This window comes from Urocampus carinirostris, chromosome 1 (assembly GCF_059441175.1).
Source record: "Urocampus carinirostris isolate Australia breed hairy pipefish chromosome 1, RoL_Ucar_1.0, whole genome shotgun sequence".
NCBI classification, from domain to species: Eukaryota; Metazoa; Chordata; class Actinopteri; order Syngnathiformes; family Syngnathidae; genus Urocampus; species Urocampus carinirostris.
Genome location: NC_142349.1, coordinates 64,119,394 through 64,142,628, shown reverse-complemented (window position 1 = coordinate 64,142,628; position 23,235 = coordinate 64,119,394). Strand labels below are relative to the sequence as shown.

General features: G+C 42.0%; 1 protein-coding gene and 1 long non-coding RNA gene across 2 annotated transcripts in view; one reads left to right on the top strand and one right to left on the bottom strand.

Annotated features, from left to right (window-relative positions):
- Positions 1-9,233, bottom strand: part of mmp16b (matrix metallopeptidase 16b (membrane-inserted)) — a 34,172-nt gene extending 24,939 nt beyond the window's left edge. The window contains exons 1-3 of the mRNA XM_088348280.1: positions 8,840-9,233; positions 4,684-4,832; positions 1,477-1,593 (exon numbers count right to left, since the gene is read on the bottom strand). Of these exons, the coding sequence (XP_088204406.1) occupies positions 1,477-1,593; positions 4,684-4,832; positions 8,840-8,968 (395 nt within the window). The 5' untranslated portion in view covers positions 8,969-9,233. The remainder of the gene's footprint in view (positions 1-1,476; positions 1,594-4,683; positions 4,833-8,839) is intronic.
- LOC148376534 (uncharacterized) overlaps positions 1-9,610 on the top strand; it is a 44,833-nt gene extending 35,223 nt beyond the window's left edge. Inside the window, exon 4 of the long non-coding RNA XR_015852092.1 lies at positions 9,543-9,610. This is a non-coding gene — a long non-coding RNA (uncharacterized LOC148376534). The remainder of the gene's footprint in view (positions 1-9,542) is intronic.
- Positions 9,611-23,235: the final 13,625 nt, after the last annotated feature.

Sequence of the window (23,235 nt, the reverse complement as noted above, 5' to 3'; positions counted from 1 at the left end):
TTAGTCACAAAATGTAGACCTCAGCTTCAAAAAGGTTGGTCATCCCTGCACTGCATAATAAACGACATGTTGGATCGTTGGCTGCCCTCTGCCCAGTCTGGAGGGCATTGCCGGCTTGCAATACCCCAGCAGAGCCATCAACACAATAAACGACTCTTCTCACCACTTCTTTGACCTGTTGCCCTCTGATAGTCCTTGTTTCGAGGTACCTGTAGTGCCTAACAGCTTCAGAGAGAGTTTCTTCTCCAGGGCCATCACCACCCTAAACAAGCATGCAAAACTAAAAATATATATCTTGGGACTTATGGATTTTTTGGTTGCTGCTAAATAGTATTGCACTACTGTTATGATGCACTATTTTTACATTGCACTATTATTATAACTTAGGTCAGTCTCTAAGTATTGGTTGGTTGGTTATTTGGATCCCTTAACCACTTGTAGGGGCACCGTTTCCTGCAGTGTGTCTTGGGCAAGTACAGCCTGGTGGCGCCCATCCCTCTCCAGGCCAACATATGTTTCACACGGTCTCAAACCAGGGACCTTTCGCGGGTCAGGCGAGCGTGCTGACCACTGCACTACGGAAAGTTGGTTGGTTGGATCATTTAACTAATGCGGTCGTAGGGGCACCATTTCATGTGTTTTTTCTTGGGCAAGTACAGCCTGGTGGTGCCCATCCCTCTCCAGGCCAACATATTTTTCCACCCGGTCTCAAACTGAGAACCTTTCGCGTGTCACGCGAGCGTGCTGACCACTGCACTACGGAGAGTTGGTCGGTTAGATTATTTAACCACTTGGGTCGTAGGAGCACAATTTCCTGTGGTGTGTGTTGGGTAAGTACAGCCTGGTGGCGCCCATCCCTCTCCAGGCCAAAAGGTCTCGAACTGGGGATCTTGCACGCATCAGGCGAATGTTCTAACCACTGCACTATGGAAATACATTACGGTAAGTACTGCATTGTAAAAATGTTTGCCTGGCAATCTTTTTAATCTTATTTTTCTCTTTTAAGTCTTTATTACATGTTTACCCTGGAGTGCCATGTCTAATCTCATTGCATACAATGTTTAACAAAATTGATGTCAATGAAAATAAAGACAATTAAATTAGATTCAATGAAGTGGTCAAATAATACACACTGTCCCGTTAAAATTCATATTAAGGCGGGGGCCTCAAACCATCATTCCGGGGGTCGAAATATGCTCCCGGGCCGCGATCTTAAAACCCCCGATGTATAGAAATAGCTCCATTGCCACTGCCAGCGTGAGACTGCCTAAATATTCCCGTGGAATGACGTTTGGGAGCAGGCGCCATGGCAACACCGAGCATGTGATCACCATTGGCGCTGATGAAGAAAAAAAAAAGTGATCACTGGCACACATGACTGCTCCTCCTCCTTCACGGTTAAGTGATGCTGAGGCTGAATGGTCTCCACGGCAACTACCGACTGCCTGAAAGAACCTGCCTACCGCCTCAACTCACCTGTAGGTGATGTGCGTACGCTGCCACTTCTGTCCTGTCAGCGCGTATCTCCGCCTTCGTGACCTCGAAGCACTTTTCAGTGTGTCTGGAACGCCGCAGCGGGGCTTCTGCATCCAACTGGAAAAAGACGATCATTTTAGGTCGACGTACAGATGAGGAAGTCTGCTCTGCGTGAGATGCGCTTAATATTCGCTCCATTCACGGCAATGAATGTGCAATTTTGCTACAACTCAAAATAGTGCAAATATGAAAGGGTCTGTTAAAAGTGCCTGGACTAGAGGAAAGTATTGTGAGTAAACAAAGGATAAAATGCCTATGGAGCCTTATGTGTAACATCTAACCGTACCCAATAATATCACAACGACCCCAACAAAACAGGTCAACCTCAATACTAACATTAATATTATTTGAAACATATTGTGTATATATCGTCTACAGCAGGGGTGTCAAACTCATTTTAACTCGGAGGGCCACACGATAGGACAAAATTCTGCCGGGGACCGGAATCGTAGATTAAAGAGAAAGAAAAAGAGAGATAAAGAAGGGAGGGGAGGGGAAGGAGAGAGGGAAGGACAAAGAAAGACAAAAAGGGAGAGAGGGAGAGCGTGAGAAACAAAAGAGATAAAAAGAGAAGTTGTGAGAGAGGGGGAAAGAAAAGGAGAGGAAGAAAGAAATCCAAAGAGAAATAGAAAGACAGAAGGAGAGAAAGGAGAAAAGAAAGTGCAAAGGGTAGAAAAAGAGGAAGAGAAAAGAGAGAAAAGTAAAAAATGAAGGAGTAAAAGAAGTTAAAAAGACAGAGAGAGAAAGACACAGAGAGCAACAAAGGAAGATAAAAAGAGAAACATAGATAGTGAAAGAGACGGAGACAGAGAGTGGTAGAAACAGGGTCGAGAAGAGAGAGAGAGAGGGAGAGAGAAATACAAGTACAGTGTCTTTGTTCGAGGCACCTGCCTTTGGCAACATCAAGTTGACATATTTCAACCTGCAGCTTGTTTTTCTCTCGCACTTCTCTGCGTGTTGTCTCGCGGGCCGGATTCAACCCCTTAGCGGGCTTGATATGGCCCGTGGGCCGCCTGTTTGACACCTTTGGTCTACAGTATAGATTTATTACTGTATTTGTCTGGAAAACTTGGTCAGTATCTCAGGAACCGTACTCTCGTGGTTTAGGTCCTTCCTCTCGGACAGGACGTAATGTGTTAACTATGGCAATGTGACCTTTGAATATTTTTATGTCACCTGTGGTGTTCCTCTGGGCTCTGTTTTTGGCCATCTTCTTTTTAGAATTTATATGCTTCCGCTTGGTTATATTATCCACAAGTATGATATTTGTTTCCATTGCTATGCAGAAGACACTCAACTATTTCTTCCACTGGAGGCAACCTCTTTTTTAAGTCGTGGAAATTTAGAGGATTGCCTTTCTAAAATACCAAGACGGATTTCACTTTAGGTTTTTTTGCGCCTTAACCCCAGAAACAAACGAGATGTTGATTGTTGGACCAGCAACAAGTTGAGCACCTCGGCACCCAAGTTGGTCATGCTTCCGTCCCTCCAGATGAAACGGGACACAAAAAAGCAGCCATGTCACTCGGGTCAGGGTGACACAACACACTCTTCTGTTCAACAGCAGAGCCCGACAGCTTTCACTGGTTTACCCCTGCCACATTATACAGGTGCCCTGCCCATCCCTTAGAACACTTCTAAACATCCCACTGTCCATTTACATCACCTCTCCACTCATTCATTCCTATCACCAACAAGAGCTCTAGCTTCCACTAGATATAGACATCTTTCCTGCAGTACACTCATAACACCATACATCCACGTCAATTGTGGCCTTCCTCTTGGTTTCCTTCCATTTACTTCTGATCTGTAGATCCTCTTCAACATTTGCTCCTCATCCATCATCTCCATGTGTCCAAAGCAACTACTCGCTTATCCACACACTTGGTCAGTTCCACTACTACTCCAGTTCTGTCCCTCACAATTTAATTTCTCAATCTATCCAATCTTGTCACTCCTCAAACACTTCATCTCAAAAACATTTAATGTACTTCTCAAATCTGCGTTCAGGCTCCAATTCTCAGCACCATACAACACAGTCGGCACAATCACGCTTTCATACAGTCCCCTCTTAACATCCATACTCATACTCATGTTAATCATCACTCTTCTCCGAGCACCCAAAACCTTACTTCCTTGATTCACTCTGTGCAATACCTCGCATTCCATTCCACCAACTGCAACCACATCACAACCCAAGTACCTAAAGCTTTCAAATTCTTCCAGCACCTGTCCATGCAACCTTATTTCCAACGCCATGCCCACTCCATCACGTAAATACTTCATCACCTTGTTCTTCTCAACATTCACACATAACTTACACTTATCACACACTCTTCCGAACTCCACTACCAACCAGTCTAACGTGATGATCAAATCATTTGAAGTGCCATTCTCACATGGACTATAGTCAATACAAGTTATGTTTATTTGTATAGCCCTCAATTACAAAAGTCTCAAAGGACTGCACAGACCACCATTACAACATCCCCTTGTCTGGAACCTACTCGTAGACAGGGAAGAACCTGCTGATTTCTTCTTGGCTCTTGGAATTACTAGTAGCATTTTACGGGTGAGGACTCTGAGCACGAAAATAGGGGGCAATTAATAAGAATGATATGGGGAGGCAAGGCCATGCAAAATTTTGTATGTTACCAACAGAACCATAAAATTACATCTGCAACTAACAGGGAGGCAGTGAAGGTCAGCTAAAATCAATGTAATGTGATCAAACCTTCTTGCTCTAGATAAGAGCCATGATTTAAAAACAACACACACACAAAATGCATTTATTATGCTTGTGTGGTTAGTTAAAAAGAGAATTTTGCAATGGTAATATTGCTATTCAAGAAATGGTGTATATTTTTCTTTTGTTCGTGCTACTGACGGCATAACACTACAGTCATGCCGGTCGACGTGTGCCCATTTGTGACGACATTGTGTAGTCTACACGACCACTTGTGAGTGACACACAGAAGGCAATATATAACAAGTCTCACCTCAGCGTGATATCACTGCATCATCATGCAAAATGAAAAGAAGGATATGTGTTAAGAGCGTCACCTGCACGTTGAGGGGCGGGTGAGGACTTTCTTTCTGTTTTTCTCTTCACACACAATCAAATTCACAACAATGCGGTGTACTCACCCCTTGGTTCTCTCATCCAGCGTCCCGGTGACATTGAGGCCGTATGTACGCTGCATGGCCGCGATGGCTGAGTGCATGGTGTGGGACGAGCGCAGGAAGGACATTTTGGGTTCTGTCCGGGAAAGGTAGCCGTACCTCTGAAGCCATCCCTGAAAAGAGAATCGATTTGATTGTTTCATTGATGGTAATGAGCTACTAATAGCTTTGTTGTTTTCAAATAGCAGTAAAACAGTATAGATAATTTGGCATTTCATAAATTTAGGGTGACAAATAGAGAATGATGCAATCATTTCCATCTCAACTCATCTCATTAGCCGTACCTTATCCTCATTAGGGTCGCGGAGGGGCTGGAGCCCATCCCAGCCATCTCCGGCCGGTGGGCAGGGGGACACCCTGAACTGGTTGCCAGCCAATCGCAGGGCACACAGGGACAGACAACTCATTCGCTCATTCACACCTAGGGACAATTTGGACCGGCCAATTCACCTGAAATGTATGTTTTTGGAACGTGGGAGGAAAACGGAGTGCCCGGAGGAAACCCACGCAAGCACGGGGAGAACATACAAACTCCGCACAGGAAGTCTGGAGCTGGATTTGAACCCACGACAGGTATCCATGACATGAACTGTGCCGCACAATTACCTAATTACCATTTGAGTCTAACCTGTAGTCTTTCAAATTCTTTTGTAGCACGTTGCAAACTAGCAAGATGGATACCCAGTCAACTATCAAGATAGGTAGATAGATGCTAAATATCCAGCTGGCGACTATCTAGATATTTATCCAGCAACTTTCTATCGCTAACTATTTTAAGGAGATAAGTAGGTATGAAGTTTCCAGCTACCTAGCATATAGATGCCAACCTTTTGAGACAAAGTGGCAGATTTTATTGCACACACTCTTCTTACACGCAAAACACAATTTGTCTCCAGAATATAAAAAAACACCATTTGCTTGTTTAAAGCTGGAAGTGGCAAACTTTTACCAAAATGGAAATCTAATCCGATTGCTGGAGCGTTTTTATCCACTCACAGACTCCGTATCGCTTCAAAATAAAGGAGCCGTAGACTAAAATACTAATCTTGAGAAAATATATTTTTTGTTGTCTAAATTTGAACAAGCAGTCGATTAAAAAAGAAAAAAGAAAAACAGTAGGCGTTTTTAAAGCGGTAGTCTTGTGTGTAAAGCGGTAGTGTTGGTGGGTAGGCATAGCTATAGCTATCAATTTTAGGTTTATAGATAGTAAGTGGCTGGCTAACTATCCTTGTGGCCTTTATCTAAATATGTATGTAGTAGCTGAACTCTACCTAGATATTTATATAGCAGCTAGCTATAGCTGACAGTTTCAGGTGGATAGATAGGCCATGAGTGGATAGTGAACTATCCAGATGACCTGTATCTGACTGTGCGGGTCAGATGTATCGACATTTCGTTCTGTATACACGTGTACTAGAATGACAATAAAGTATATCTGAATCTGAATCTGAATCTGGACATTTATATAGCAACTTTCTATAGCTACGGATTTAAGATAGGTAGCAATTATCTACCTACCTACTTGGCTACCTAAAATTCCTAGCTACAGCTAGCTGCTATATGATTATTTAGATAAAGGCTATCTGAAGTTAGCTGGCATCCATTTATCTATCTTTGGATCGATAGGAAGTGACTAACTAACAGCCAACCTTTAGCTATAGCTAACTAGCTCGCTTGATAGACTGACACACAGTATACTGTGATGCCATTCGTAGCATGATAAAAACTTGGATACGGTTTCTAATATGCTACAAATGGAATCCCGTCTCAATCTTCCACATTTTTACAGCTCCCATTTAAATGTATCACTCGGGAAAAGGTTGTGAAAATCATTTCTATTGCCTTAATTATCCCATCGAACACAGTAAGGACTGCGGTCCTCGTCGAGACTACAAACATGGCACGACGGAGACATTACCAAGAACTGGGCGTACCTCCAAAATTATTAAAAAGATGAGCAGAAAATTAGTGAGGGAGGCTGCCAAGAGACCAACAAAAACATTGAAGGGGCTGCAGGGATTTTTGGAAAGGACCCAAAGAAAAGAGAGTGGAACCTTAACTGTTCTGAAAGCCTACTTGAACAGCTCGGCCATATTTGGGATTGATTTGATGCAACTTAAATAATGATTACAAAGACGAATATCACGGTGATTGCTTGGATGGTTTGAGGACCATGGATAAACCTTTTTGAAGCTAAGAACTACTTTTTTTGTGACTGATCAGCCTGAAGGCCTACCAGTTGTATATGCATTTCTAAAATAAGTTATTGCATCCTTATTACTATGTTATAACGATGTTTTTGCTATGCTATTAAGTCAAGTCAAGTCATGTTTATTTGTATAGTCCTTAATCACAAAGAGTATCAAAGGCCTGCACAGACCACAGATTATTGCAAACCACAGACTATTATTACAACATCTCCTGATCTAAAACCTACATGAGGGCAAGGAAAAACTCAAAAACCTCAAGATGAGGAAAATGAAGAAACCTTGAGAAGGGACTGCACATGAGGTAATCCCCCTTCCAGGATGACCAGGCTGCAATGGATGTTGCAATAACAAATAATAGAGAGATATTGTCAACATAAAATATAGGTTATCCATATGCTATAGAATAGAAGTGTGTTTTAAGCCTATATTTAAACAGTTCCACTGAGGTTGCAGATCGACTCTCAGGGGGAAGAGCATTCCACAGGACTGGGGCCCGAATGGAGAACGCTCTCGAACCTGCGGATCTCTTCTTTGCTCTTGGGATCACTAATAGACCAGCATTTTCAGAGCAAAGGCTCCGGACCGGAACATAGGGCGAATTACTGTTATTACCAGGTTGTAATTATTAGAAGTAGGGTTAAAAGGGGCTCAGTCAATCACTAAAACATTATACCAGTTAGAAATTTTCATTGACCCATCACTGGCGAGCTATTTTCTGCATAAAGCTCTACCAGTTAGATATATTTCTAAAATAAGTTGTTATTAATATGCTGTAACAATGTTATTACTATGTTATTGTGAGGTGGTATTCATTAGAAGTGGGTTTAAAATGAACTCAGTGAATGTCTTAAACAACTTACCAAAATGTGATTTAATTGCAATAACCCATCACTGGTGAGCTATGATCAGAACTGGTCTGGGGGCTACTCAGGTGTTCTTAGGGTGGCTGATGGTTTTCCTGAGAATAACTTTCATGTTTGAATCACATTTATTTTAATTTAAAAATGGGTTTTGATAAGGCTTTTAATATTTTATGGGTCCCGCCATATATGTTCTTTGGTCTGTTATGGTTCTTTCAGAATTTTTGGTTGCTGACCCCTGCCTTAGACATGCAGACCATCTCCGTTTTTGGCATTTTGTTCTCTTTACTGTATCTAAGGAGTCACAAATAGTATGCTGGCAGGGGGTACACCGGAAAATTGATGAAAACGACCCTCCAGTATCTTATAATAGCCGCTTTACAAAATACTTCCTCGGTTTTGAGGACAACAACACCTCAATGACGTCCCTAACACCAGGTGTCCTCTCCATCATCCGTCCATCCTTCTGTCCATCACCCGCCCCCCCTTCCCCCCTCACATCCATTCACACAGCAACCAGAATTCTCGCTGCGGGGGTGGCCAATCAGAAATGTCTGCCCCCCCCCTACACTATACCTATAATCTGCCCGTCCCTCCCTGTTTCCTGAGCGCCTTGTTTATGATCCCTTTCCTCGCGTGTGCGCGTGCGTGTTTTCCCTGCGATGGATCCGAAACGCTCGTGAAACAGCGTCAGCGGCGAGGCGTAAAATTAATGCAGTAAATGTGATAGAATGATTACAAAAAGAACTAAGAAATCTTAAAACGCAATGTGCAAACGATGAATCCGCTCCAGCATTACGGTGCTAAGGCCTATCACCTTTTTATCATCAATGAAAGCATTGCAGGCCTTAACAAAGCATGCATGTGTATCTGGGTTACATGCAAAAAAAAAACGCACACATTCACGGGTGAGTGCGTGTAGATGAGCATTAACCGGCCCATGTTGTGCAGATTAAAATGTGCATTTCTTTGTGCGCTGGAGGAGAGAGCACGGAGCTAGACGACAGGGAAGGGCCGTGCATATACTATCATATTATATTATATATTTACCTCGACGCTGAAGTGCTGGTGCTCCTCTCCGGACACCGCACACGCAATCCAAAGCAAGAGATGCAAGCACAAAGCGGCCGCCTGAACGCAATCCGATGGTTTCCTTGCACTGGAGGCGACTAAGGTCATAATGACCCGCTTTAATCCCAAGTCTCTCTCCTCTTTTTTTGTTATTGTTTTTGTCCCGTTGTGTCGGACTCCTGTCTTTTTTGGGCGTCAAGCTAAAGGCATGGATGCATTGCTGGCGAGCGGCGTCCGGAGATGTCAAGCGCACGGGAGGCGGCGTGTTGCATCCTCTGCCCTCGCCATTCTTGTATTTACATCACGGGCTCCATTTAGGCAACAGCAGCATCAGCAGCAGCATCACTGAGGTTGCAGGCAGGCAGTCTGCGCAAGATTGTCCGCCCTCCCCTCCCTCCTTCTCCGCCTCCTCCTCTTCCTCCTCCCGTCGCCTTTCACGCCTGCGCTTTGATTTCGTGCATGATGGAAAGTAAACGACGTTTAAAATGAAAAACAAAATGCAATGCAATGGGTCCTGTCTTTCCTGTTGATCAAAAACAACAAAAAACGCTACCAATTCCCTAAAAACATTCGCATAATCACATTTTACTAAAAGAAATCCCTTATATAATTTTTCCCAACAATAAAAACCGTCACCAGCTTAAAAAACTCCTCGATTGTTTTTCTGTTCTCTCCCCTATAGAAAACACACCGCCGTACAGTAAGGAGATCAACGCTTCCGCCTATGTGACGTCACACGTTTGCCCCGCCTCTCGTTGCCAGGCAGAGTTGCTGGAGTATCCACAGGTAACCCTTTGAATGAAAACAAATAGTGGAGGCTATGTTTAGCTCCACTCTGTCAGATAGCAGGAAGGTGGAAAATGCACATTGGGATTTATTAATTTGCAACCATATAAAAAAAGCAAAGAGAGAAAAAAAGGAGGAATGAAAGAATAAGATGATTTTGTGCAGAGCTTCAACCGAAATTGCATTTTATATACAGTATCCATCAATCCATTATCTGCACCGCTTATCCTCAATAGGGTCGCGGGGATGCTGGAGCCCATCCCAGCCATTTTCATCCAGTGGGAAGGGAACACCCTGATCTGTTTTTCAGACAGTCACAGGCCACACAGAGAACCATTCTAGGGCTGCAACAACTAAGCATTTAAACAGATTAAAATTGATTATTAAAAGTGTGACAACTAATAGATTGCGATTCGGTGAATCACGAGATTTATGAGCCAAGTATGTTAAATCAATGCACACAATTAACATTCTGGTCCAACAAAAGGCGCCAAGACAGTATTAATAAAAAAGCTATCTTATATTTAAAAAATATATTTTTAATTCAACATGGCGTCATTACAAACACAATTGGAATGAAAGTATTGAATTAGTATTGTTTGACTGTTTCATCATGAAACAAAGTTAGCAATTTACAGAAAGTGCTGCAGTAGTACAACAAATAATGATATAATAAGTAAGTATTTTATTAAAATAATGTCATGTTTAATTCTACACAAGGGCCGGATTGTTAAGCATATTATAAATATAATTTTCATATTGGAAATGTTTATCATGTTTAAATATTCAACCCAAGAAGTAAATATGTAGATGCAATTTTGCAAAGTGAGTTTTTTGTCATGGTTCCCATGGCGCCCAATTGGCCCGCCCGTGCGGCGCCAGCTGCGGCTCGCTGACAGATTGGCTTTCCTTCTATTTAAGTTCAGTGTTCTCACTCTCCGTTTGTCAGTCCGTCAACGAACCTCTGCCACACAAGAGGTGAGTTCTGACTCGGTCCTGTTGCCTGTTGGTATTTCCGGACTGGTATTGTTCCTGTTTATTTTGTCATGTTTAATATCGGTTTCCAGTTTTCTTCCTGTCTATATTTGTCCTGTTTATTATTCTCTCCAGTTTTCGTTCCCGTCTAGTTTGTCCTGTTTGATTTCGATATCCTGTTTCTATATAAATCCTGTCTGTCCCCATCTGTCCAATATCAATTCAGGTAATTGGAATCGATCTCGTCGGTCCCTGGCTTCCTGTCTTCCCTCACCAGACCTCTGCCTAATGTGCATGACTCCCCATTTCCCGTAAATTAAAAGCTTGAGTGAGAATGTCACGCATTTGGGTCCTGATCCTGTTCCAGTTGACATTGACATTTTTGATATATTTTGATGTGTTTGAAAAAAAATGTTATATATAAAATAAAAATGTATTGCTTTTTCTATTTTGTTTTGCATCATAAGTCCAAATTTAATCTTATCTTTAGATAAGGTGTCAAAAAATTATCCTACATTTGTTTTAGTGTCTTTAGTGTTTTATCCTCCCAAAAAAATATATGAATAAAGAGGAGAAAATCGCAAATGTCTTTAAGAAATCCATTTAATTGAAAAAATAATCGACCATAAAAATAATTGTTATTCGCACCTTCAAACCATTCACACGCTCATTCATACCTAGGACCAATTTGGAGTCACCAATCAACCTGCCATGCATGTTTTTTGGGATGTGGAAGAAGACCAGAGTTCCTGTAGGGAATCCACGCAGGCACAGGGGTACATGCAAATTCCTAACAGGGAGGCTGGTAGTTGAAATTAAACCAGGGTCCTCTGAACCACGGAATGACGTGCTAACCATTCAACAGAAATCCATTCATTGATCCATTGTCTGCACCGCTTATCTTCAGTAGGGTCGCGGGGGTGCTGGAGCCCATCCCAGCAATCATCGGGCAGTGGGCAGGGGACACCCTCAACTGGTTGCCAGCCAATCACAGGGCACAAAGAGACATACAACTCACTTGCTCATTCAGACCTGGGGACAATTAGCACCGGCCAATTAACATGCATGTTTTGGTCATGTGAGAGGAAACCGGAGTGCTCTGAGGAAACCCACGCAAACACAGGGATAACATGCAAACTCTGCACTGGAAGGCTGGTACCTGGATTTGATCCCATGACGCACTAACCACTCATCCGCCATGCTACATCGCCAGGAGTCAAATAATTGAATTTAAAACACAAAGCAGTCAAAAAGTCTTACAAAATATGATCAAAGAAATATGGCAACATTTTCCTGTGTTACGGTATTTGACCAGTAGATATTGCTGTAATAAGCCATGCTACGAAAAAAACAAGTGATAGAAAACGCAAGGAAGAATACAAACTATGGAGCCTCAAAGTGACCAAACCATTCTTTTTTTTTTTTTTTTTTCTCATGGTCTTTGCAAGCTTTTTGTTTTTCGGTCATTCGTAGCAGGAAAATGGTGGACAATTATGTAAGCTACCTCTAGGTGATGTCATGACCAGAACGGAATCAGGACCCAAATGCGTAGTGTTAACCACAAGTTTATTGAGAGAAAAAGGAAGGGCAGCGCCCGAGATCCGGTGCTCGCTGCACGCGGGAGGCAAGCCGCTCACACAATCGGATGGTGATCCGAATACAGAAGTGGATCTTCCGGAGCGGGAGATGGCGGTGTCAAGGACGGGACAAACAGATCAATAGCCAGGACAGGAGATCAAAAACGTGGTCGGGATCAAAAACGGGTCATAAGCCAGGACGGGAGAGCAAACGTGGTCGGGGTCAAAAACAGGTCGAAGCCGGAGACAAATGGGCTGATCAGGAACGGACGGGTGGAAAAACGGGTGCAAAAAGCAGGACCGACAAGAGTCAGAGTCAAAATGCTTGCCTTGTAGAAACAGAGGTTTGCTGACGGACTGGCAACAGGAGAGTGAAAGGACTGGGCTTAAAAAGGACAGGGAACCAATCAGATAGCCCCCAGCGGTTGGCGCCAAAAGAGCGGGCAAGGGTGATCCAAATCAGTCATCATGACAGGTGAGGTTCATATTATCTAAAATAAATGCAAATCTCCCGACCTACGAGTATTTTGAAAAAATACACGTTTTAATGATAGTTCATGATTTAGTTTCTTATTATTCAATATCTATATATATTTACCACTAGGTGGCACTTGATAAAATATACAGTTAAAAATATATATTACAATGATAATATTTTAACCAAATATACGAATAGCTATGGATACACGGATAACTCGATGGTCAAAGGATTAAAAACGTATTTTTACTCACTGTGGTTTTAACAAAAACAAGACATCGGGAGAGAAATTTGCAAACAATTTGAACTCAAATGCAGTAAAAACATTTAAAATAGGAAGTGTCGGGACCAGAACGGAGGCAGGACCCACTTGCGTTACGTTTGTCTCAGTTTTATTGGGGAGAAAGGAAAGGATTGCACCCACGATCCAGGGATCGCTGGTCGCAGGAAGCAGGTTGCTCTGAATGCGGAAGTGGCACTTCCGTGGCGAGTGAGGGTGGTGACGGGAAGGGAAAAACGGGAAAGAAGCAGGGACAGGAGAGCAAAAAACATGGTCGGGATCAGCAACGAGTCGAAAGCCAGAAGAGGAGAGTAGACGTGGTCAAGATCAAAAAACGGGTCGAAGCCAGGAGAAAAACGGGAGCAAAAACAGAAGTGAGTCAGGGTCAAAAAAGCTTGCCTAGAGTAAACTGAGGTTCGCAGACGGACTGACAACAGGTGATGGATAAATGTGGGTTTAAATAGTGACGGGGAGCCAATCAGAGTCCGGTTGATGCCAAAGGAGCCTAAGTCACTCTCAAATGCCAAATTTGTCTCTTCATTATTGACATGTACTTTTGAGGTCTTGGTCATGTTTGAAAAAATAGATATTAACTTCAGTATTTCTACCTAGTTAGATAAAAGTGAAAATAATATGCTAAGCAAACTTGACATATATTTTCCTTTTGTCTCCTTAACGAGAAAGTAGTAATATACCAACTAATATAAATGTTTAATTTGCATTTTAATTTAATGTGTGCAACAGCTCTCACATTAATTTATTATTTTTGTGTTCAACTAGACAAGAGCTAAAGGGGCAGTGTGTATTATTTATCGTTTCCTACGGGTAAAGAAAAAACGTCACTAATTAAAAAAAAACAATAATGTTTTTAATGATAAGTAAAACTAAATGAACTATCGTACAAAATGTACATTTTTAAATATTAGTAGGTCAAGAGCAATAATTGTCTGTCATGCTGTTAAGATTATTGATATAATCAAATACTGTGCAAAAAACTGACAAGAAAAAAATGAGTTTTTTGGTCATGTTGAGCCTCCGTAGTTTGTATTCTTTTTATGTTTTATAACACTCCTTTTCTGTAGCACTACACAATACAGACGCTCTCCTACTTACGACCATTCGACTTACAAAAAATGGTAGAACATTTTCTCCAGGATGTCGAAAAATATCCGGACATTGCTGTAAGTTAGATATTGTATTGTGTGCACCCTTTTCCGAGTACAGGACAGTACTGTAGTGTCACGTGCCAGGAACGAAGACGGGACCCAATTGCGTTCGTTTTACTCAGCTTTATTTAGAATGAGGAAAGGGCTTGCACCCACGATCCGGTGATAGTCTGTCACGGGTAGCAGATCGCTGGGAACGCGGAAGTGGCACTTCCCTGTCGAGCGAAGGCAAAGTCGAGAGCGAGGAAAAACACAGGTCGATGGCCGGGACGAAGGAGCAAAAACGTAAACGGGTTCAGAAAAAGGTCAGCAACGGGAATCAGACGAAAAACAGGGCAGGACCGAGTCAGGAGTAACAAAAGCTTGCCTAGCATGTGTAGAAGGTTCGCAGACGATCCGACAAATGATGACAGGAAGGTGAGGGTTTAAAAAGAGGCAGGGAGCCAATCAGCGCCCAGGGCTGCCTCGCATCAGTAATCATGACATGTAGTGCTTCTTTCTGCCACTACCGGCGTGTGGCGCTGTGAGAGGTCACCCAGGAACCACTCCGACTCTTGCTAGTTCGTGTGTTAACATTCTATACTGTATCTCCAGCACGCTAAGAACTTTGACATTTTAATTGTTTAATATCTCGTGCATCTATTCAATATGGTTGGTGTAAAGTGTAACGAAAAGGCGAGCTGTTTCTTTTGAAACGAAAGTCGAATAAGAAAGCTTGATGCGGTTGAGAAAATGGTTAGATCGCTTTTTTTTTGAAAGTTTTTACCACGGAGGAGGACCTCTTGAAGTGCATCTTCCAAAAGTAAGTTAATCTCAACTTTATTTATCTTTATAGAGCACTTTTTTATGAAATCTTAATTTTTTGGTACAAAACAATACAGGTTACTTATACAAGCCTTAAATATACTTATATAAACCTTAAACATACAAAATATAGCACTGAAACAACTTACAAACAACTTGAATGAATGAATGAATGAAAACTTTATTCGAACATTTAAAAAAAAACAGAACAAAAACAATAACTCAACAACAAAATAATATTACATAATATGTTCGTAAAGGGACAGTCAGAAGCAAATGCTTACATTCCCTACCCCTTCATCTTCCCTATTAAACACACCAATTATATAACAACAATTGTAATACTATTAATAATAAAAGTTATAATATAACAACAACAACAATAACAGAAAGTTAATCATAGTTCTAGACGCACTATTCCCAATCGCTCGCATCACTCATACCCGATTTTCTTCATCTCTTTATTCCGCCAGGAATTTTTATTTTAATTTAAATTCGAACAAGTGAATAGTTGGACATTGTTTGATCTCGTCTTGCAAACCGTTCCAGAGCTTGACTCCACACACAGACACACACATACTTCTCCTGACGGTTCTCATCTTTGGGATCAAATTCAAAAATTCAACTTCGATCGTCTGCAACGTTCGTGAGTAGGGCAGCTTCTGTACAGCAACATCTACTTGTAAAATTACACACTGTCCCTTTAATAACTGCATGAAATTCAAATATGCTAATAATAATAATGCAGTAATAAATTGTACTTCAAAGCACCTTCAGGACCCCCAAGGTCGCTGTATTTATAGTTGGACACAACAATAAAGAATGAGTAAAGCAAGCAAGTAATAAATAGCAAATAAAACATATTCGAGTTAAAAGGATATAGTGTTGTGTTTAGTCATTTATCAAACAATCCGTTTGGATGCTGAGTGAGCGCCGCCGGTTCCAAAAAATGCCAGGCCATCATTTCTTTAGCGGTTTTTTTACGCAGCATTCGCACCATGAAAAATAATAACTTCAATGCCTGAGGCGACCATCTGGAAACATAACAGCTTGCTGCTTGGCAAAGTGACCACACGGTGGCAATGTTTCCTGGAGCATTTCTGCCTGCAAGCCATCGCCTTGATGACACATCACTGAGAGCCCCAAAGGGCCCCAAAAACCTTACTGGAACCCGAGACCAGCTGTATTAGATGAAACATGCTTACACGGGGAAATGGATCGTTTCACGCCATAAAGATTTCAGGATGTGTTCACGCTCTGTTTGACTTTTGAACTCAATTTCATGAGATTTTTTTCACGTTTCGAGAAGGAGAGGACAGGCCTTTCCCGGAATATATCGGTGTTCGAACGCGCTCGACTGATGGTTGTTAGTGGTCCACTTTTTAGAAGTTTTAATCGCTAAAAGTAGTAGAGCCACTGTAGAAAATGACTTGATAGATATAATTGGTCCCCTACTTTATTTATAACGTTGTTTAGGCCAGGGGTCACTTCAAGTCAAGTCACATTTATTTGTCTCATCTCATCTCATCTCATTAGCTGCACCGCTTATCCTCAGTAGGGTCGCGGGGGTGCTGGAGCCCATCCCAGCCATCTCTGCGCAGTGGACACCCTGAACTGGTTGCCAGCCAATCGCAGGGCACACAGGGACAGACAACTCGCTCGCTCATTCACACCTAGGGACAATTTGGACTTGATTCCCTTTAATCACACGTCTCAAAGGACTGCACAAGTTACAAAGAAAGCCTCCCTGATCTTGAACCAACATGCGGGAAAGGGAAAACTCAAAAACCTCAGCATGAGGAAAATGAGAAACCTTAAGAAGGGGCCTCACAAGTGGTAGTGAAATTAAATGAAATTATCTGCATTTACAGTATATAGCGCTTTTCAAGTCAATGACTTCCCAAAGCGCTTTACAGTTTGCTTCACATTTCCCAATAGCGGCCTTGTATTGCAGCCATGTAAGACGCTAACCTGCTTATTGGGGGCATTAGGGGTTAAGTGTCTTACCCAAGGACACTTCGACATGTAACACGGACAAGCCGGGATTCGAACTGGGATCCCTTGATCCCAAGACGAGCGCTCTACCTCCTGAGCTACTGCCGCCCCCTTTCAGAATAACCAGGGTGTAGTAGATGTAGTATTGCGTAACAATACTAACCTCATTTTATCAGTAACGGGGTAGTCTGATTATTTTTTTCTGCCATTACCGTTACTGACAGTCAAAAGTGGTGGGTTACTCTGGCTGCAGAATGCTGTTTTCATCTGCGCATTTTTTTTCTGCTCTACTCCGAGTTGTTTACGTCACGTCTTTTAAGATCAACCATTCAAAATATATATATATATATATGATATATTTAGATAGCAATTACGAATACAGTATTTACTTCTAGAGAAAAAGCGAATTGGTGAATGCTGCAACCAACTCATGTCGTTTACGGTCGAAATGCCCACCAATCGAGAGCCAGTTCTGCTCGAGACGCCATTTTTCACTAGCGATTGGTCAAAATGCTTTTTTTTACAGGTATTATGTGCTGTTGACTTTGAATTTGTTGAGTGTAGAAACGGTTTGAATCGTTTTGTATTTTATTTTTTTCTTTGTAAATTTTTGAAATATTTTAATTCATGTTTTCTGTGTTTTTCATTGTTAACGTTTAAGTGTTAATTTTGCTTATTTTTTAATTGATTCTAAATGATACATAATAAATGGCAATTTATGGATTAAATAACAAAAACAACCTAAAGAGCAATTTGGGAGTCAAAAACCTGTGTCTTTTTTAGTGAGGCAAGTTGAAAACGGCGCTTCTCAAAAAATGGTCGGAATTCCCAGCTTCACAACGGACCATTCGAGTTAGATCTAAATTATTAAACTCACTTGTTGATTGTTATTTAATCTTATTGTTTACTTTTTCTTTTGTTGCATCTGTCATGATTACTCATTGCCCTCACCTGTGCCCCCTTGTTTGGCGCCAGCTGCTGCTCCTTGTCTGATTGATTCACCACCTATTTAAACTCAGTACTCTCATTTACTCCTGGTCAGTCCGTCAGCGAACCTCCGCACTTGCAAGGCAACCATTTTTTGACTCTGGCTCCCGTTCTGTTCCCGACCTGTCTTGTAACTTGTGTCGATCCTTGTCAGTTCGTCAGCAAACCTCTGCATACGCAAGGCAAGCACTTTGATTGTCTGGTTTTGCACACATTTTTCCACCTGCTTGTTCCTGATCTCCTCGTTTGTCTCCGGCTACGACCTGTTTTGATTCCGACCCCGTCAGCACTCCCGTTCCGACTTAGCACCCGTTTTTGATCCTGACCACGTCTGCTCTCCTGTCCCGGCTTACGACCCGTTTCTGACCCCGACCACGTTTTTGTTCTCCTGCTATTGAACTATTTTTCGTCCCTGACACCGCCATCTCCTGCTACGGAAGATCCACTTCCGTATTCAGATCACGATCCGATTGCGAGAGCGACTTGCTTCCCGCGTCCAGCGAGCACCCGATCGAGGGCGCTGCCCTTCCTCTTTCTATCAATAAAACTTGTGTTTAACGTTACGCCATTGGGTCTACCCTTTGTGCTGGGCGTGACGGTTTCTGGGATATGAAAATAAAAAATAAAAACGTCCACCATAACTACACACACACACACAAACAAATGCACGATTTTGCATGATGAGGTTGTTTGGGTCCAATCACAGATAACCAAGGGGTACAAAAAATAATTTAAAATACCGTAAATTCCGGAATATAGAGCGCACCTGATTACAAGCCGCACCCACCACATTTCGGGAGGAAAACCGGTTTTGTACATACACAAGTCACACCTGTATATTAGCCGCATGCGACTACATTGAAAAAATGCAACACAAACACAAAATTAACCCATACCCGACACAGTCCAAAAATCACAGCCGTTAAAATGAACGGATAATGATACCGGTACTTAGTGTTTGATGCAGACCTGCAGAGTCCGGGTGCCCGTTGAAAGTAATCCAAGGAAAAAAGTGTATATTTCCAAAGGTAAGGGTGGGAAAAATATATATCCACTATTGTCGGCAGCGTCCACAAACATGTCTCACCTTTACTCCACTTCCCGTCAGCCCGCGTTTGCCCCGCCCCTTCTCTCATTTGCTCGTGCAAAACATATCAGAATAAGTTTCTAAAATAAATACATTACAAAAATATACAGTTGCAAATAAATATTATACATGGTTAGACATATTTACAAAGAAAGACGGTACACCGAGAGAGTTTTCAAAGCTTTAATAATAGTATTATAACTTTCATCCCAAACCAAGCCTGTGAAGGGTAGCAAAACGCTACTAGCAACACGCTCGCGACTCAGTTAACGGGTCTCTGAAAAAAAAACATACCGTACATGTAGAAACCAAGGTAAACCATCCTCATCTTCCTCCTGACGTCATCAAATTCGTCTTCCTTCCGTATGGGAAAGAGACTTTTTCACATAGACGTCGTCCCACTCTTCCTTATTCAAAAACACGCTAGCAACACGCTCGCAAAGTAAAGTTTACGTGCAGCAGCTCTGTTTCCTTCTTTATCGGACTGCTCGATTGCGTTTAGCTTGAGAGTTGCGTCATGTGCCTTTCCTTTTGCAATTTGCATGATGAGGATATGTCTACGCTAATTTAATTAGTGCACAAGCTAAGAAGTTGCAGTCTTCCTCGGCGCATATATTCCACCGGTCTAAATCTTACCTTTTGTACTCGAGCGCCGCTGGCGGCCGTTAGAAAAATGACATAAATTGGCCGCATCACTCAATAAGCCGCAGGGTTGAAAGTTTGGGAAAAAAGTAGGGGCTTATATTTACGGTACTCCTAAAAATGTTGATAAAAATAAAAGATCCTTCCCCCCAAAAAAATCTCTCAAGAGTCAAACAATTTCGACCCCAAATTATTGTGAAAGTTTACCTCTTAAAATTTCAACATCGCAACAAAAACCCATGAAAAAAATTCCAATACTACCCCAAAACCGATGACACAATATCATGACGTAAAGCCCAAACCTTGGCCTTCGCACGCTTTCAAACAGGATGCGACAGGCCGTGAGAGCCGACGCAAATTTCCGTCGACGTCAATCGAACCTCATTCATTCAGCAACATGGAAGCCATGATGTGTGCTGCTGACAGGTCGCCATGACGATGACATGCTCCAGCAAGCCCACGGCAACAAGATGGCAAAAAGGATAAAAAGGTAGCGGTGAGGTGTGAGCAGTGTTCCCTCTAAGCTGCGCGCGTGCGCAATTGCGCACTGCTCGCACATTCTCAGCGCACGAGAAAATCTAGCCAGCGCAAAAAAATGAGGGCTCAAAATTACTAATTAAGAAGCGAATTAAGTCAAAGTTACAGTGCAAGAAGGTAAAAATACACGGGTTCCCCTGACGTTGGGTATTTTGAAGTCGAGTCGAAGGAGAACGAAGTTGAGTAAAGTTAGTAGAGTATGTCGAGAACCGGCTTCTTCGGCTCGGCTCACTAAAAAGGAACCGTCTCTTTCGGGTCCTAAACGGCTCTTCGGGTTGTTTTTGCTTCTTTAATCCCAACATGACCAAATATTATGTAAAATTATGCACAAAATGATTTAAAGGAAGGGGGGAATAGAACAAAAAAGAAAAAAATACCAAAATGAAAAAGTAGTGAAAAGCTGAGAAAAAAAGAAACAAAAGGAAGACACATTTTTTTAGAAAAAAGCCAGAAAAAAGAAAAGAAAGAAATGTAGGAAAAAAGTAAATAGAGAACAAAAATAAAAAAGTAACAGCAAGGAAAAAATAAACACAATGAGATTTTTTTTAAAGGAATTAAAAAAAAAGTAGAAAAAAAACACAGAAAAAAGAATAAAATGTTTGTGTTGCATTCAAATAATTTCCAATTATATCAAGTGAATCGTGTTGCCAACATTGTACTTCCATTAAAAAATGTGATTAAGTACAGTTCTGTATCTTACAACCGACTAAATAAGCCCCCAAAAATGTTAATATTATGCGACAAAATATATCATGAAATAAAAAGAAATGGATATCTTGTGAAAGAATTGTAAGAACAAGGGACGTTTGTAGGCCGTACAACCTTTGCAATAGTACATGAATCAATTCATTCAAAAAAGAAAAATTTTTTTGCATTGCCAGAAACTCAGCAAAATGTCAAGTTTTGGACATGTTTGATAATGAATTATCTTGCCACACTTGGGATTATGGTGGCTCACTGTTGTTTCAAGCGCTGCTCACCGACTTTGTGTGAACGCTCAGACCCGTAAGAAAAATTAGAGGGAACATTGGGTGTGAGTATATTTTATTGCCGTTAAGCGACAACAAAGAGTGTGCAGCCGCATTTTATGTTTGTGTACTGAGAATTAAAACCCATCACTGGTTTTCAAATATTTGCCAGGAGCAGTAGCTGGAGAGTCATTTCCTTTAGGGGTGCAGATGGTGAGATACAAGGTTGTCTTTTCTAATTAAACCTAATTAATTGCTACTTGACAGTTTGTTCTCCGGTGCTCCAGGCCCTTTTGCATCCAAAAACAGAACTATTAACCTTTTTAAATTTCTTAGGGATTCCTTGAAAGTATATATTGATGTTCATTTGAGGAACAAAAGACCCCCGAGATACAAAATAATCTGTTCTGAGGTGGAAATCGCAAAGCAAAATTGCTGTATTGTGGGGCGGGGAAAGAAACCTATCACAGCTAGCTAATGCCGTCTGGAACCCCCTGTATCCCAAATAAAATTATTAAAATAAATCGTGAAGAGTAAGAACAACTAATGTGTATTAGATGTTTGTAGGATCAAATGACATTATAAATGAATATACATTTAAAGGATCAATTAAGTCTAATTTACCTTTGGTCTGATGTGACAAGCTGGTACGGGGGAATGGTGGTTGGATGCAAAGGGGGATGAGACAGTGGATTTGATTTAAACAGATTTTACTTACGAGGATTGTCATTATCATGAACCAGAACCTGATCAGGACCCAAACGCGTGACGTTTCTCACACAAGCCTTTTATTTTACGGGAAATGGGGAGTCATGTACGTTAGGCACCAGTCCCGCGTGAAATGATAGGAAGCCAGAGGCCGACGAGATTGATACCAATTGCCTGAGTAGATATCGGACAGATGGGGTCGATACCGGACAGGACGGGACAGACAGGATTGATAATGAAACAGGATATCGAAAATAAACAGGAAAAACTAGACAGGAATGAAAACTGGAGAGAGTAATAAACAGGACAAAAATAGATAGGAACAAAACTGGAAACCGATATTAAACAGGACAAAAATAAACGGGAACAATACTGGACAGGGAATATCAACAGGAAACAGGACCGAGTCAAAACCAACCTCTTGCGGGGCAGAGGTTTGTTGACGGACTGACAAAGGAAGAATGAGAGCACTGAGCTTAAATGGACGGAAAGCCAATCTGTCAGCGAGCCACAGCTGGCGCCGCACGGGCAGGGCCAATTGGGTGCCATGGCAACCGTGACAGTTCTTCCCTTAGAAGACTTTGTTTCTTTAATTGTCTCTTTATTCTTAGAATAGTCACGATCTGTCACAAGCCAGAAACGGAGACAGGACCCAGTAGCGTTCGTTTACACAGTTTTATTGATAAAGAAGGGAGAGCAGTGCTTGCTTCCACGATCCAATGATCGACGGACATGGGTAGCAGGTGGCTGGAACCCAGAAGTGTTACTTGTGAGTCGAGCGAGGACAATTGTAGGCACCAGGGATACTCGTGACTAGCCGGGACGGGAGAGCCAGGGCGGTATCGAGTTCAGAAAAGAGGTCAGGAACAGGTATCAGACGGGAAACGGGGCAAAACAGGTCGGGGGTCGGGATGGCAGATCAGGACAGAAACGGGTCCAGAAACAGGTCGGCAACAGGTATCAGGCAGAAGAAAACAGGGCAGGAAAATGTCAGAAGGTATGAGCTTGCCTAGCTGGGAGCATAGGTTCGCAAACGGTCTGACGGCTTCCTCTTGGAAGCCGGGGGTTTAAAAAGAGTCTCTGACCCAATCAGCGCTAAGGGCTGTTGGCGCCAGTTGGGCAATTAAAGGTGCCCTGAATCAACAATTATGACACGACCGTGAATAGGTTAGGGCCATGCAATTTAGCAATTGTAGCGAGTTGTGTGCCTTCTTCAAATTCCTTTACCTTTGTTTCCATAGTCATCATGTTTTTTGCTTCCCTCTTAAGCATCACTGCAAGTCTTGGGACCCAACGTGAATAAATACAGTACAAAGAATAGAGAATTGTATTGCTGATCGGTAAAGTCTGAACAAAGCGCACAGGATTCTGAACTGAATGAAGAG